Source organism: Cynocephalus volans, chromosome 5, assembly GCF_027409185.1.
Source record: "Cynocephalus volans isolate mCynVol1 chromosome 5, mCynVol1.pri, whole genome shotgun sequence".
Taxonomy (NCBI): domain Eukaryota; kingdom Metazoa; phylum Chordata; class Mammalia; order Dermoptera; family Cynocephalidae; genus Cynocephalus; species Cynocephalus volans.
In genome coordinates, this window is record NC_084464.1 from 56,400,868 (window position 1) to 56,417,530 (window position 16,663).

General features: G+C 39.6%; 1 protein-coding gene across 3 annotated transcripts in view; it reads left to right on the plus strand.

Moving 5' to 3' along the window:
• RUNX2 (RUNX family transcription factor 2) overlaps nucleotides 1–16,251 on the plus strand; it is a 207,594-nt gene extending 191,343 nt beyond the window's left edge. For 2 of the 3 annotated variants that reach the window (XM_063096836.1, XM_063096837.1), the window contains exon 7: nucleotides 15,773–16,251. In XM_063096836.1, coding sequence (XP_062952906.1) covers nucleotides 15,773–16,251 — 479 coding nt within the window. Of the gene's footprint in view, nucleotides 1–14,120; nucleotides 14,187–15,772 lie in introns of all 3 variants that reach the window. The other variant, XM_063096835.1, reaches the window with a different exon arrangement.
• The last annotated feature ends 412 nt before the right edge of the window (nucleotides 16,252–16,663 follow it).

The window sequence follows — 16,663 nt, forward strand, 5'->3', positions numbered from 1 at the left end:
ATGTATGTTATTAATGTCCCTTCTCTGAAGGCTGGACTTGCTCATACTCATGGCATGGACCCCTCCAGTCTCAAGGCTTTAGTACTGATCTTTTTCACTACAACACTGCAGTATAATATTGAAAATCATCACAAAGTAGGTAAGGAGATAGATAACTAGACATACATTTAAGGGCCTTAAAATTAGACAGCTGTTTGTTTTTCAGCCCATTTTCAGACTTTCCAAACTAGTATTTGAAATGCTGGCTTCAGACCTGCGAAGCCACAGCTTATGCCAGGAGTCCTTGTTGATGGCCAAGTTGTGTCCCCTGCCCCTGGTACCTAAGAGAGAAAACTATTTCACCAAAGAGAACCCTACCCAAGGGTCTTCCTACCAACATTTTACTAAAAAGGTTAAATTTCCAACTGCAAATTATTGAACTTCTAGTTAACAGTTTGACAAAAATCTCTCTAAAAGTTTATAAAAATCAAATAGGCAGTGCCACCTTCACACTGAGGTAAAACCCTTCAGTTATCTAAAATGGGGCAGGCAAGTGAACTCCAACAAATATAGCAAATAAACAGGTTAGAATTGAGGGAAACAGAGAAAGAATAAAGAGATGGGTACAAATACAATCTGCGAGTTAGGATTGTTGGATTCCCTACAGCATCACATTGCATGTGAAGTGGCTCGTGGCCCTGTGCAGCTGGGTGACAAGTGGACTCTGACAGCAGGTCAAGCTACTGTCTCTGGAGGGTGCTGGCCTAAAGGCTGGGGCGGTCACGGGGGGTGGAGACTCTGGCAGGTGCAACAGAATTTGTAGAGAAAAACTGAGGACTCCACCAGGAAGGAAGAGATGGGGCTGGGGCGGGGGGAGGGGGGGCATATAGCCTGAACTCTCTACTGCTCTAATTCAGAAACTCCAGAGAGTGAGGAAATTACAAAGACCCAGGACACTTGGGCCATCTGTAATAGTACCTTTTCTGAGGGCAGAAATTACTTAAAGCTTACAGATAAAGAACACTATGTCAGAACCTAAGACAAATTAGTTGCAGAGGAAAATGGGAAGAATTATAGCAATGAAGCCCAAAGGTGATAGTAAGAATAAGTGCATAGCAAAACTTAGTATTAATAATACCTAGATAGTGTTTTAAATATGTAGAACACTCTTTCACAGACATTATCTCATTTAATCATTATTACAACGCCTGGAATACTGATATTATTATAGTCTGTGTTTTGCCGGTAGGGAACTAAGGCCGAGAGACATTCAGAGACTTGTCTGAGGTCACATGGTGAAAGAAAGGGAGAATAAAAACTCAACCCCAAGTTTTTTGGCTTCAAATATTGTGCTTTTCCCTACTGTGCTCTGTCATACAAGTTTCCATATCACAACCAGACTTTGCTACAAGAGCCCATTGGGTGTCATCCTAAGAGGAATTTTTATCTCACTGGTCTTTCTAGGCCACACTTGGATAACACCAGTAATCCAATGCTTTAATGCTTAAAGCAGATCACAGTGCCCAAAATAAAGTAAACTCACCAAATTCCTTACTGGAAATAACAGTGGAAATAATCTACATCCAAATTTTGTAAACATAAATTTTACTCTGGAAGTTAAAAATGTACATAAGAGGGGTCTTCAAAATGTTCATGGAAATATTTGTATTATCTTTTAATTCTATTTTTCCATGAGCTTTTTGAAGTATCCTTGTATTAATAAAATCTTAAAACCTCAAAGTATGTTTCTGTATGTGGGGCAAGGAAACTTAAAGCTACTTAAATTATGCATAACAATATATCCTACCCTGCAAAAGTTGGAAAGGTTGATATAAAAATTATTTGTTTTAACTTCAGATAATTCAGATCAAAACATTTTGCCTAAAGAATCTAGAAGAAAGGGAAATAGTTCACATCTTCTGTCTCATCAAATATGTGGGCCTAAAGTTAGTTTTAACCCCGTTTACTGCTAAATTTAATGATGAAAGACTTTCTTAAAAAACTAATGGTGTTTCCATTTTCTTTGGGCCTGTGTTGCAAATTGTTGTTAACAATTATATTTTTTTATTTTGTGGAAAAAGATTCTTAATTGATTAATTGACATTCTGTACCTAGAGAGAAAACCTGGATATTTTTTGTACATTGGATATATAAATTTCTTACGTCACTTTGAAAACTGTAAAGCTGTTGATCAATGAATGGGGACCTTTCATTACAGAAACAGTATTTCTAGTACAATTTTTGAAGGTAGTTTTGGAATTCTCAGGGTTGTCTAATATATAGCAGAATTAGAATTTTAGAGCTGGGAAAAAACCTATGAAAATGATTAAGTCAAATCCACTCATTTTACCAATGAGGAATATGTGGGTCAGGGAAGGGGAGAGACTCTACCATGATCACCCTACTAGGTTGGGGCAGTGCTGTGACCAGAACCCACATTTCTAATTGCTAGTCCAAAACTCTAGAATTGTCTTCTCCTGCTACATTTCTCATAAGCTGCTGACATTTTTTTTTATTGCTGTACATTGCCATTGTGATCTGAAGAAGAAAAAAAACTAACTCTGAATTATCTCTTCTTCCTCCTTTGCTCTTTTCCTCTTTTCACCCTAAAAAATTAAGTCCTTATGAGAGATTCAACAGATTTTGCCCTGTGTCTGTGGCAGCATCTCTTGACCAGTCACCAGCTGTTTTGGTCCATATCTAGAGTGGATTCCGTGGACATTATTCTCAGGCTGAGAAAAATAGGACTTGGGTTTTGTCCTTGGCAGGCAGAGAACTTCTACTGTTTGAGGAGCTACTACTGGACTACTGTGTGTTTGTCCCACAGCCAACTGAGCAGACCAGGCCCTCTTTTTTTTGGTCTTCAAAACAAGTAGCTCCTCTCAGACACCTCAATACATAATTAGGTGTGTCTGTTTACACTTGGGAGACAGAGGGCTTCATGTCTCAAAGAAACACAAGGAGTCTAGGAGCAGCCACAAACAGATGTTGAAAATGTCCTTTTGTGGTGAGTTTATTACTATAGCATCAGGAATAAACATTGAAGATGAAACCCCCCTGAAGGGGTGGGCATGTGGTGGAGACGGGAATGTTATCGAGCAGGATAGAAAGTGAAAGGAGGTTCTATTTTTTTTTTTTTTTTATTTGCTCTAGTATTTGTTTATCTCCTACAACAAGGAAAATTTCACTATTTGGCTTTGGCTGTTTGAAGGCTTTTGCCAAATGCTTAACAATCTGTAGGGTTTGATTTCTCTAAAAAAAAAACCACTTTGAGAACAAGGCACCATGTAACTAAGATGTGTTTGTTTTCGTTTAAATCACTCAGAAGAGAAATCATCTCTTGTCCATTGTTAAAAGAGAGGTTTCAATCAAAGGAAAATTCTACATATTCTAAAATATACAAACAGCTCTTTGAAATTGATGCCAAATCAAACTCTAAACGGGACGTTTTTCTTGCAGAAGTTTTGAGTTAATTCCGTGTGCAGGGCCTGAGTGGAAAAACTCTGAGACTGTCAGAGGAACGAGTTACTACAGCACTACGTTTGGATTCGGAAGTTACATAAGGAGCATTGTCTCAGGATAGTATGAAGGCTCTTATACATGGTTTTAGGCTAAATCCTAGCAACAAAGAAAAATAAATTCTTTTCAAAGTCAGTTTTTTAAGTTAAATTAAAGGTAGATGTTTGGTTTCTGATGTCATGAGATCTAAACATCCAATGTGAGAAGGTATACCAGTTATAACTTTCTAGAAAAAAATCAATGGAAATATCTCTTGTTTTTAAAGAAATACCATCCTTTCCCCTATCAAGACTTCTATTCTGTTGAAAAATAGTAGATGCTAATGAGGCAAGTCTAGTGGGGAAAAAGGGACACAAATTAGGAAACCCAACAATTTTATTTTGGCTCTGCCTTGAATTAGCTGCCACTAATGCATCCTTGAGACTGTGCATTCCTTTTTTGACTAAGCTTCATTATCAGTTGGTACCTATCAAGTCTGCCTCATAGGCTTTATGTGAAGGTAAAACTAAATGTATATAAAAATAGGGAAAACCTAAAAAAGCAGTGTATAAATCTGAGATGTTACCTTTTTATTTCATTATTATTTTTGGGAGTCGGTGTTGATTTGTGGGACTTGAGAGTTTGCTGGGACTGAAAAAGTCAGAAAAAGTTTTTGTTGACAGCATAAGGGGGCAAGCCAGGGAGCAGGGTAGAACAAGAGGTGCACCGAAAAACTGGTGGTTAGAGCAGTGCTGTGGGTCTGGAACTAACTTGAGCCCTTTGGGCTCAGGTAAACAAAAGTAAGGTAGGTCAGGAAAAGGCGATTGTTTGAAAGTGGAGAAGCAGAAGTCAGGAGGCACAAATAGACTACAGACAAGGAGTTAGGTCAAATCTGGTGTGGACATCATTTTTTCCTCACACAAATATTTAAATACTTTTTGTATTTCACTCTGAGAGGGACTACCAATGCATTTAAAGATAAATAGGACAGAGTTCTAATTCTTAAGGAATGTGAAGGCTTGTAGAAGTGACAAGGTGACTGCTTATCCTGTAAGAGACAGAAACGAAGAACTAAGTAAGTGCAGAGGAAGGAGAGGTTGCTACGGGCTAAAGCAAGAATATGCGAGGAAGCTTTGAAGCAGAAGGGGATTATAAGGTAGATTTTAAAGGCTGCTTAGAATTTTAAGAGACTGAGATGGGAGGTGGGAAGACAATACTAAGGGCCGAGGGAATATTGTAAACTGAGGCAAGAAGGTAGGAAAATGTAGGGTAGTGTAGAAAATGGAAAAGGGTCCAGTTTGACCGGATTGTAGAGATCATGGAGAAACAGAATGAGAGACAAGACTGGAAAGGTAAGTTGGGGCAAGATTGTTGCTCCTGCAAACGTTTGTGTGTGCCTAAAACAGAGATGCAGAAATATACATATACCTGAGTAAAAAACCGTGACATGAAGTCACAGAGCAGGTAGGCAGTCATGAATGAGGAAATCTTGAGGAAACAAAAAGTGGAAGATGACAAGGATTCAGGAACCCAGATAAGCCACCTGAGCAGAAGATAGAACACACAAATAAAAGTGGACCTTGTTATAAGGCAGCCTTCTGTCACAACCAGAAAGCCTCTGATATGTTTCCTCCTGGAGCAGGAACCAATCATAGGGCATGATCTGCCCAGGCCCACAGCGGGGAGCAGGTAAGTTGATGCATTTGACCAGAGAGGGAGAGAGGGCAAAGATAAGGAGAGGTCCTGGCAGGGTCCAGTTTGAGGTTAAAGCCTGTAGTTTTGATCCAGAGTGATACAGATTGTGTTAGGCCTAGGATAGCTGTTATCTCTTGGAGCTGACTTCTAGAGGCTGAACAACATGTTGGTAATCTGGTTCAAGTCCTGGGTCTGGGGACATTGGGCAGTTAAAGTGCCCCATGTTTTAAAGTCCAGGATGGCCTCAGGGCTGTTGGACCACACCAGGGTTCCAAGCCTTTTGAAGTCTATCTTGGGAAATTGTATTTGAAAAAGTTATGCCCCACACTTGTCAAATTTTATGTGATTCTGCCTCAGAAGCAGCTGCTGCCTGGAGCTGACTTCCTTTCCCGGGGCCTCTCTTCTGGATCAGCCCTAGACTTAGTTATAGGGATAGTCTTAGACCAGGTTAGTTTTAGATTTAGAGGAGCAGATCTGTTCCTACTTTAAGAAGCATAGAATTCAAACTCTATCTGAAAACACAGTGTGTGTATTCAGGGGTGGTGGAATGTGGCCTCTGTGGTGATCATTCGCTTTCATAGCCTCCTTTTCCTATTGCAACAGCATCTCTCTTCTCAGTCATGGTTTTTTTACAGAAGAGTTTAGTTGGGCCTGGAACTGGGTGTGTGAGGTTATTCAGGAATTTCAGGATTTTTATTCTCAATTCATGTATTTTCTAGCTTGGACTTGATCTTTTCAGTTTCCTTCTTCTCTGCTGTACTAGGTCAAATAGTATCAGTAAGAAGGAATGCTCTTTTGGGATGCTATTTGCTGTGTACTTTTACCAATTCCCACTTACAAGAGTCTCACGCAGCAACCTGAGGAGTATAAAACGTGATTTGCTTCAGATCACTCAGAACATGAGTGTTTCTGGGGCTGGATCAAGCATGGCAAATGAGTGGCACGCATCTGCCTTCCTATTCCATGTTCCATTCCCATCTCCATCCCCAGGGCTGTCATTGACAGTTGATCAGAACCCTTTTCACCTTTGCCCTCCCTGCTAGCCATGGCCAAGCTGCTAGAATTCACATGAAAATGACCCTGAATCCCTGCACATTAGAGGAGACCGTGGCAGCAGAACCCCACAGGTCTGAGGCCAGGTGCTGGGCCACCAATAACTGGTCTGTAATATTGAGGAAATCACTTAACTTTTTTGAGCCTAAGTTTGTCATCCATAAAGTGGGATCAGTGACATTGTGTACCTCAGAGGATTTAATGTCGTCTCAGTTGTTTCATTAGCATCTCTTTCCTCTTAGCCAATCTTTGCTAACACCATGGGATACTGTGAATATTAAATCACTTATAGGATTCATATAGTTGAGGAAAAGCAAAGCTTGGTCTGTTAAGCAATAGCCAGTTCTGGTTCCCAGCCCATCATCAAGCAACTTCAAGTCAGAGCATTCCTGCACAATGGGTTTGGGCTTGCTGACAAGCCTGAAAGAAATGCTGCTCAGTTTTCCACTGAAGCACCCCAAAAGGCTGAGGAAACGCAAGGCTCCCACACTACTCCTGCTCTCCCTAATCAGTTGGCATAAAACAATGCCAACCCCCATGGAGAATATTTTTAAGTCTCTTGTTTTATCTGAAAATTCACGTGAATTTTACTCTATATTATGCCTTTGTTTCAGTATAAAAATATTTTAACTTACTAATATCAGTTGTGTCCATCTTTAAAAACTCTCCCCCATTTGTGCCCTTCTTGTATTTCATGCTTTTCTATCAGCTAGGCTTTGGTGTCTAATATATATAACCGGTTGAGACCAGTTCATAAATTTCTGCTTTTAATATAGTCCAAGTTACCACTAGCACAGGCCACAGGAAAATACCATGGTGTCCCCTCTGAATTCAGGCTTTTTTGAAAGATTTACTTAGGGACAATTTATCATTTAGTTGCAATTTTTAAAATAATCTTAATTGACCACATATGCTATCAAAAAAGAGTTGGTTTTGTAGCCTCTGCCTCCCTCCCAATCTCCCCGCCTCCGCCAGCCCGCTCATTTGTGCACGTGCACTTCAGTATGTCAGAAAATTAATTATGCCACTAGGCAGATGCCATCACAGGAAAGCCTCCCTCTGATTTAAGATAAGATTACTGATATTAAAGCTGTTATTTTTAGGAGGGAAATATTATCTCTTTTAAACCTCTTTCCCTCATTTTCCTAGTTCCTCCTCTCTTGATTGGGGCTCTATGTTTTGGTAGCCATAAGTCATTAGTGGTTTTTAATTTTTCTGAAACTGAAATAAGGTCTGAAAAGGTGGATTTGTCCCCTTTTTCCTCCTTTTTTCCTTTTTTTTTTTTTCTGGCTAATCGGAGGAACGCAACCACATCTGAAGCCACTTGGCTCATTATGAATTTCATGGAAACTGATTCTCTGAAAGTGTTTCCATATGTGTGTTCCCAATATATCCCATCCTCTCTAAATGGGAGCACAGACGTGTGCATGGGCTGGAAATGGCTTCAGGATGTGACAGAGCAGTCATATGACCACCACGGCACTGTGGGTGGCCCCTTCTGAAAGACACGGTGTCCTGGGTGCTGGCCTCCTTCCTGCAGCGGATCTGGTTTCAAAGACTATCCACCCTTCCTAGGATTTAAAAAGTTCTTAATCAAGGCCTCGCAAGAAGGTTTTTCTCTTTTTTCCTCCCCTTTCTCTCCCCCTCCTTCTTTGGCTCCTCTCTTACTCTCCCTTCCTATATACATACAGATACACTCACACATCTTCCACTGTCTGCCCCCTTTCCCTTCACAAAAGGGAAATATATTACTCCAACAATATCCTCGAAATTTGGGTGGGTTTAAGGAATGGTTGAAGTTTCTGAAAATTGCCAGGTTTCTCTCTCTCTCTCCCTCTGTCCTTCAGCATAACATACTTTCTTAGTCTTAGGATCAGCTGGTCTTTCAGAATTTGTGAGCAGGCAGTGGAAAAGTACAATTCATTACAGCATGGAAAACAAATATTTATACTGGATAGTTGTGGCACTTTTCCGCTCTTTTGCAAAACTATGGAGTTTAACAGTCATTTCATTATCTTAAGATAAATTGGTTTCACAGCCTCATTTTGTTCGTTTCTTCTTCATCAGCATGATTTATTACATTTCTCCTATATGTGGTGTATTTTCCCAGTTATCTGATGAAATTAAAACTAATTTAGTGATAGATACTCGATCATATTTTTAGTGTGAGGGAAGAAATTCAGGGAAATTTAGAAAATTGATATAAAATCCCTTAAAACCTCAGTGTGGAAAATGCAAAGTAGTGTTTTGCATATAGTCTAAATTGGATTTTTGGATAATGTTTATATAGCATTTCTGCTTTTGTCAGGCTGCCTGTTAAGACTATGGTAGTAATCCATCTGTTTAGCAAATTTTTTTGAAGCACCCATCTTTTCTCAGCACCATACTATGTATTAGGATCTAAAAGAACGGTATGTGGTTCTTACTCTTAATTTGCTTTCTCTTTAGTTGGAAAATGAAAACACGTATCTAAAACCAATGATAATACTTTAAAATGCATGGAATGGTAAAATTTATATACATAAATGTGTCCCAAGCATGTAAGGTAATGAAAAGATAATAAAAATTTGCACACCTGGAAAGTCCTTGCATGGTGATGAGCTTTGAAGACAGTGCTTGATCTGGCAAAGAGAAGGGAGGTGGCCCTGTGTGCCAAGGAGAGCATGAGAAAAGGTCCCATGAGGGTCCTGAGTGTGTGTCATGCCTTGAGGAAGAGGCTTCATACTGAAGAGCAGTGGGACATGATGTTAGATGAGTAGGGCAGAGGACTCTGAATATTCCCATAGCTGCCTCCTTATATTTCACCCCCTTTGTTGCAGAGTTGCTCAGTCGTGCATTGTGACAGGTGGCTGACCTATGCTTGTGTAGGGGATGATATACTCTGGTTTTAAGGCTCTGCCATGTGTGTGGCTTGAAAAGGTAGTAAGTGGAAAAACATCCCCTTTCATGTGTGTTTTCATAGAGTGCAGATCTAAAGAAGCTCAAAGCAGACAGTCTACATTGTTCCACTGGCATGCTCTGTGAGGCAGCAGAGATAGAGAACACTGCAGCTGGGACAGGAGAACCACATTCAAGTCTCGTGCTGCCACTCAGATCTACACGTCTGCAGGCTTCCATGTTATCTATAAAAGTCATGTATAATTCTTGATGACTCTGACATACTGGTTTAATATACTAGCCTAGAAGTTCAGACAGGATGTGAGTTTTACCCTCTGTTACTTTAACTACTCACTCCAAATAAATACCATGACGTTAGTGACAGCACTAACTCAGGATTATGAGGGTGCATGAGTGTACTAACTTTCCAGCAGGCCATGCATTTCTGGCCTGGCTCCCTTTCCTCTTCATCTCTTCTCCCCAGGGCTCCCCAGTGTGGACCTGCACACACATACCAGCTCTGAGGCAGGATAGTGCTGGGAATGGAGAGGGAATAACACCAGTAGCAAACCAGAGGCTTCCGCTCACTAGTGCCAACTGCTGTTTGTGAGGCTCCTGTCTGTAATGTGAGGTCAAATGATGTAATGATGCTTGGAAATAGCCCTGAACGCTCTTTAAAGAGAGTTTTACAAGGTTTTATAGATATGGAATATATTTGAATTATACTTAGGTTTGATGTCAGCATTGCTTGATTCTTTTTATATGTTTTTTTTTAATGTGTCAAAAATGTGCTAGCTGTTGTACAGAGTTCCTGATCCTTTTACTCATTTACTTGTTCATTTATCTATTCGTACACCCACATTTTTAAAAAATTTTAAACTCTTATAGTGACTAGGTTCTGAGAAGGGTATGAGAGGAAAGTTAATCCTTTACCATCCAAGGCTGACTTTATAGATGGAGAGAACAGACTAAGAAACAGTTAATAATTCAATAAAGTAATTTGTAAGGGCACAAAAGAGTGATATAGAAAATAAATGCTACTGGAACAGAAGTGAAATAGGAAATTATGTAATAGAGCAGTGGGAAAGGGGCAGGCAAAATGCTGTAAAAGGGGAAGAAGACTCTTAGTTACCAGAGGAGAGCAGCTCTGCGTAGATCTTGTGTATTATATGTTCCAATAGAAAGACTGCCATGAGAGGGTTAATAAAAAGTTCCTGAGCTTTATTTGAGATTTGTTGAAGCAATAACTCCTACCATTTTAAAGGCCCCAATGAAGCTTTGAAGTTAACACCTCATTGCTGACAAGTATGATGGCTTTTCATTCTGTACGTTTTTGCCCTTGCATAAAAAAGTAGGACAGAGGACTCTGAATATGCCAACATGTGTTCAGTCTGGATTCAAGGCCCCTTTTCCTTTTTTCCTGCCTCAACCTGTCTCCTTGGTGGGGATGTGTAAATTCTAGTGCTCAGAGGGGAAGATAACACCATACAGTGTTTGCCAGCTGATAGCCCCATATGGCAAGTGTACAGTCTGTTATTGTTCCCAAATTCCAATTTCCTTTCATTCTAGAGATCTCCTTGCCCATTTTCAGCCAACCATTATTTATTGAGGGCCTATTAAATGAAAAAAGGCATGTTGAAGTAAAGGCCTTGGTAAAGACCTAGAAGTGTCAAGTATTATCGTTATCAAGCACTGAAGGGGAAACAAAGAAGTTGTAGATCTCTGCCCTCAACAGCTCACTATTTAGTTGGGAGTCAAACAAGACCCAGGATAAGTAGCATTAGAAAGCAGTATGTGAAAGGTGTCAGTGGAGGATTGCAGACCACAAGAACTAGAGGAGATCAGAGGTTCTCTTTTACTCCTCCTTATCTTGGTTTCACACACTTTCCACTTGCTCTGAAGACCAAGAAATGTGGTTGGGTAAGGAGAAGATGTTTCTCTTTCCCTCATAGGCCTTGTGGGGAGGGACAAGATGTTTTTACTTTTAACACTGATTTTATTTTTATTTGAGCTTCATAGGCATTTTATTAATATATTCTTCCCTATGTACATTAGGTTGTGAAAAACTGCTGCTGCTGTTGCTGTTTTAATGAGCAAGGTTCTTGTAGCTGTCTTTATGACAGCTACATTTGTTTGCAAGGTGCCTGGCTGTGCTAGGGGTATAGACAGCAGCTTTGAAATGAAGTGCATTTGTGGGAAGCCAGCATGTCCTAAGGGGATCAAACCTTTGACCTTGGTCTCATTCACATGATGCCCTGAGCAACTGAACTAATTGCCCACTGTTTAGCAGATTAGATCAACAACAAGGCCAAAAACCATTGTTAATATCCAAAAGATAGTAACTCTCACTGGGGTCACACTTAGGCACGAGAAGAGTCTACGAGTCTACGTAAGTATTTTTCATTTAGGCAAATAGACTTCTAAGATAGCAGATATGGAAATAGATAGACAGAGATATTTGTGATCATGTCAACCAAATTCCTTAAGGGTAACTAAGAAGCATATCCTTTGTTGGAAGCTGAAGAGGTCTTTGTGGTCGTGGCTGTGTCTCCCTCCAGCTGTGTGAGTTTGTGTAATTGAGTAAGTGGCTTCCTTTCTCTGAATTTCAGCTTTTCCCTGTTTGTCAAATGGGTTAAATTAGAAGTTTTGACTTCTAAAAGAAAAGTAGTAAATTAGAAGTTCAGACTTCCATTGGAGTATCTCAACCAGCAGAAGAGGGGACATGGGCATCTTAGAGGATTTGGGGGCATAGCTTAAAGCTTCAAAGTGAAAAATTTTTGTTGAAATCATTTTGTTTGTCTAACAATTCACTGAAACATTGCGTTTTCCTCTATATCAAGTTCCTATTTACTTTATAATGTACCCCTTTCCTCAGTTTGAGTAAAACCAACCCATCAGGAAGATATACCATATTTATCTTGGGGTTCCAGTCACTCCTGGCAGTCCCCAGGCATCCCTGAATGTTGGCACACACAACTCTGAAACTCTTAGAATTCGATGATCTGGTGTTAACTGTAACATGCTCAACTTCTGAGCAACTTCTGTTGTTCGGCAAAACTCAGTGAATTTTGTGCATGGAAAAGATACATGGACAATAGCAAAAAGAATGGATTTATGAAAGTTGTTCCTTGCTGTTTTAAAAAGGTACCCAATTAGCTCAGTTGGGTAGAGCATGGTGTTATAACACCAAGGTCAAGGGTTTGGATCCCTGTACCAGCCAGCTGCTAAAAAAATAAAATAAAATAAATAAAAAGGTTCCCAAATCACCAATGGCTTTATTTATTCAGCAGTTTTAATCAAGCCAGTTTTAAACTGGCTCTGGGGAGCTCTGAGACTACAAGGCACACCCCTTTGGGTTTACCTTTATAAAATTTGATTGGGATAATAGTACCTTCACAACTCTCTAGGCTTTCATCTTTTTTGTGAACTCTTTTATAAGTTGAATTTACATTTTCTTTACTTTAGTTGATGCAATATGTTTTTTTTTTTTTTTACGTTTGTGGCTATAATGTGACACAAAGTATAGAATAGTTTGAGACACAATGTCAAAATAACCCAAGGAGGGGATCTGAAAGAAAACCTGAGTTCGTGTTAGAAGTACAGATACAACCTTATTCAATGAAAGAAAATTTACTTATACTGTTTGCTTCAGCAACAGTGATTATAAATAAATAGGAGATTAGGAAGGGGCTTATATTTTTCTTTTTAAGTTTAGGATTCCTCTACCTCCTTTATCATAGATTGTTATATAAAGGATCTCATATTATACTGTAGCAAATTGTTAATATTTCTTCATACAGAAAACATTGCCGTATGTTTCAGAAACATTTCTTGGTAACATAAAATGACTAAGCAAATTCCAGAAAATTCTATTGTTTGTAAGTTTTAAAATTTATCCTGTAATCCCTTTAAAGTCCACATTAGCTCGCTTTGTCAAGAAAGAGTTAATCCTTAAGACATTATAGTCTCAAATGACTAGAAGTGATTGGTCAAAATAGTAGTGGAAATTTGTTGCATTGTTTTCTATAAACCACAACCAGAGCTCATTAATTGAAAAATGAATGTCAATTTGTGTTAGTTAGCATCTATAAACCAAAAAAGGTACAGTGATCCTGGCATGTGATGGGTAATAAAAACATCAGCAAAATGTATCAGGTTAAAAAGAGAAGAAAGTGTGGGGAGAGGTAAATTCAAAACCATACTGGAGTTTACTGGCAGGGCCCCACATAAAGGGTTTTCATGAGGCTTCTGCATCACAATAAGTGAAACCACATGGAGTTTTAATTATTACTACAGTATATGTTAAGTACAAATACACACGAGGAGCATTTTTTATATTAACATGCCCGTCTGCGTGAACTGCATGCTTCTGTAGGGGGGCAAATGTTGATGTTTTAAGTGCGACTTCTTTCCATTTTAAATTGCTCGCGTTTTTCTGGTTTTTCTCATATGATCTGAGTATTGAATTTAATGCATTCAGAAGTGACCTGCCCATAACTATTAGCTCTTCCAATTCAAGTTCACCTAGATGTTCCGCAAAGCAAAGGCTGGCTGAGGAACATGTGTGGCCTCCATCCAGTGTCTGTATTGTATAAGATAGGGCATAAGCACTGCACTGGGGAGATGTTAAATCTCATCTGCTCCCATTTCTGATTCTGTCATAATCACTGCTTCCATGTTTTTAAACTTGAGCTTGTCAGAATTTCATTCTCAGGAGGGGTTAGGTAGAGGCAAGTTGAGGATGCAAGAATTTATAAGGAGCAGGGAGTAACTGCCCGGGCTATGTTAGTTTTGGTTTGTCATCTTGAAAGCATTTGCTTCTGAAATTAGAAGATGCTCACTAGCTTTTCACCCTCTGCTTATGGGCCTGTGGATTCTGGGGAAATACTAATGAGGGATGGGATCCTCTCTGTCTACTCCTCTTCTAAGGCTGTTGCTTCTCCTTCTGTCTTGGAATTCATGGTCACAGAACATTAGAGCCGGAAGGGAACTTAGAGCTCATCCCCCTCATTTTACAGATGATGACACTGCCACCTCTGACTTCTGCCTCTGGCCTTCCACTCTCAGTAAGAAGAGCCAGGCAGGTGAGACTTTTAACAATTGCTGGGCTGGGCAGGGCTGGGCTGGGCTGGGTTGTCTGATCGGTACTGTCCGATTTGTGAGAAAAAGTTTTGTTAACAATATGTTGTTTTTAAATAGTTAACCTTTTATTAAAAATGCACATCATAACACTTATGATGACAAGTGCATATAAGCAGTGTGCATTTTAACAAAAATTAACAACCCTCAATGAGCACCTTTAAAGAAAAGCGTTAGAATTATTCCTTTAATAAACATTGCAGTATTCAAGAACAAGTGCTGAATAAAAGTAGGACTGAAGAAGAACCTATTCACTAAGGTCTTCAAAATTGCTGAGTACTTTTTCTTATAGCTAAAAGCTATAGGAAAAGCAAATGTATGAGATCCAAATAATTGGAAGATTTTTAGATCAAAATTGTAATAAGAATACTGGTATTATAAAAAGGCTTGTCACAAGTCCGTCGGTTCTAGAAAATCATAATGAACCCAGTCTTTAAAGATCCCAACTATAAGTTTGTAGGCATTTCAGAACACTGATTTCCACATGAAATGGTTTACAACTGTGGTTTTATAAGTTAGGCACCAGAAATGTCTATTAAGGAGGCATACTGTTAGTTTTAGAAGTTAAAGGACTTCACGTTTTAGGGGAAAACCATCTTTACCTTTAGGTTACTCCCTCAAATTTACCTCACGCTAATTCTGTAGGATGTGGTACAGGGCCTGGAAGATGGGCAGGGAGGTGCTTTCCTCTTAATCTCCCCTAGGCAGCAAGCCTTTCACAAAAGCTACTGTCAGCACTTGACCTCAGTCAGGTCACAAGTCTCCCACTAGGACCTGGAATGCAGTAATTCCTTAAGGTACTAAGCCTCCTGCTACCCCCTTTCAAAAACTACTTATCCAGTTTATGACCCTCGTGAGAATTTCTGAGGACTAGACTCTCCTTATGCCACCCCAGATAAATAAGATAGTTTCAGATTACATTGAAATCTGGCTTGATTTCACTGTTTCTAAGATGAAGATTATAACAAGATTTCAAATTCTTTTAAAGGGTTAAAAGAAGCAATAGGAACATGTTAGGGTATTTTTTTTGATGTCCCTTCATTGATGAAGGAGCCCTGCCAAGAGTCCCAATAATAAAACTGATCATTTTATAATTTGATATTGGGTTGAGAAAAACAAACTACTTGTCTGACTTAGTAAAAATTTCACTTTAAATATCTGAAGTACAACAAGAAACAGAGAGAGAAAAAAACTAATGAGGATTCAATCTTAAAGTCTGGTGAGTGAACCTATATGATTAGAGTGTTGGGTTGGTTTACACATATGACCTAGCACACATTTGTGTTTTTAAAGCCCTTTGGGATTCTCCGGAGGTGAAGAGTTTAAAGATAAATGCCGTTAAGACTGTAAAATGGAAAAAAAAAAAAAAAAAAAAAAGACTGTGAAGTGACCAATGAAATTAAAAGGTCTGTTTTGTGGCTTGCTGTTCCTTTTTGGGAAAGCTAAAGTTTTCTTTTTTCTTGTAAAAATTCTATCATTATTTTAATTGATATTTACAGATTTTTCCCCCATCTTCTGTTATAATTTTTAGGTGCTTCAGAACTGGGCCCTTTTTCAGACCCCAGGCAATTCCCAAGCATTTCATCCCTCACTGAGAGCCGCTTCTCCAACCCACGAATGCACTATCCAGCCACCTTTACTTACACCCCGCCAGTCACCTCAGGCATGTCCCTCGGTATGTCCGCCACCACCCACTACCATACCTACCTGCCACCACCCTACCCCGGCTCTTCCCAAAGCCAGAGTGGACCCTTCCAGACCAGCAGCACTCCATATCTCTACTATGGCACTTCGTCAGGATCTTATCAGTTCCCCATGGTGCCGGGAGGAGACCGGTCTCCTTCCAGAATGCTTCCGCCATGCACCACCACCTCGAATGGCAGCACGCTATTAAATCCAAATTTGCCCAACCAGAATGATGGTGTTGACGCTGATGGAAGCCACAGCAGTTCCCCAACTGTTCTGAATTCTAGTGGCAGAATGGATGAATCTGTTTGGCGACCATATTGAAATTTCTCAGCAGTGGCCCAGCGGTATCTGGGGGCTACATCCCACATGTGTCAATATATACATATATAGAGAGAGTGCATATATATGTATATTGATTAGCTATCTACAAAGTGCCTATTTTTTAGAAGATTTTTCATTCACTCTGTCGTGATCTTGCAACCATAAGAGGGTAGATATTGAGAAGCAGAAGGCCCAAGAGAGACAATCATAATCAGGTTTCAGATTGTTTACTATTTAAGATGTACTGTTACAAGGGAAAAGGTATTTTTGTTGTTGTTGTTTGGTTATTATCATAAATAACCTGTTCATAGCCAATTCAGAGAGGTGGACTCCAGGTTCAGGAGGAAGAAGAGCAAAGCCACTTCCTCTCTGTGCTTTGAAACCACACACCCTCATGGTTGCAGCTGTGTAA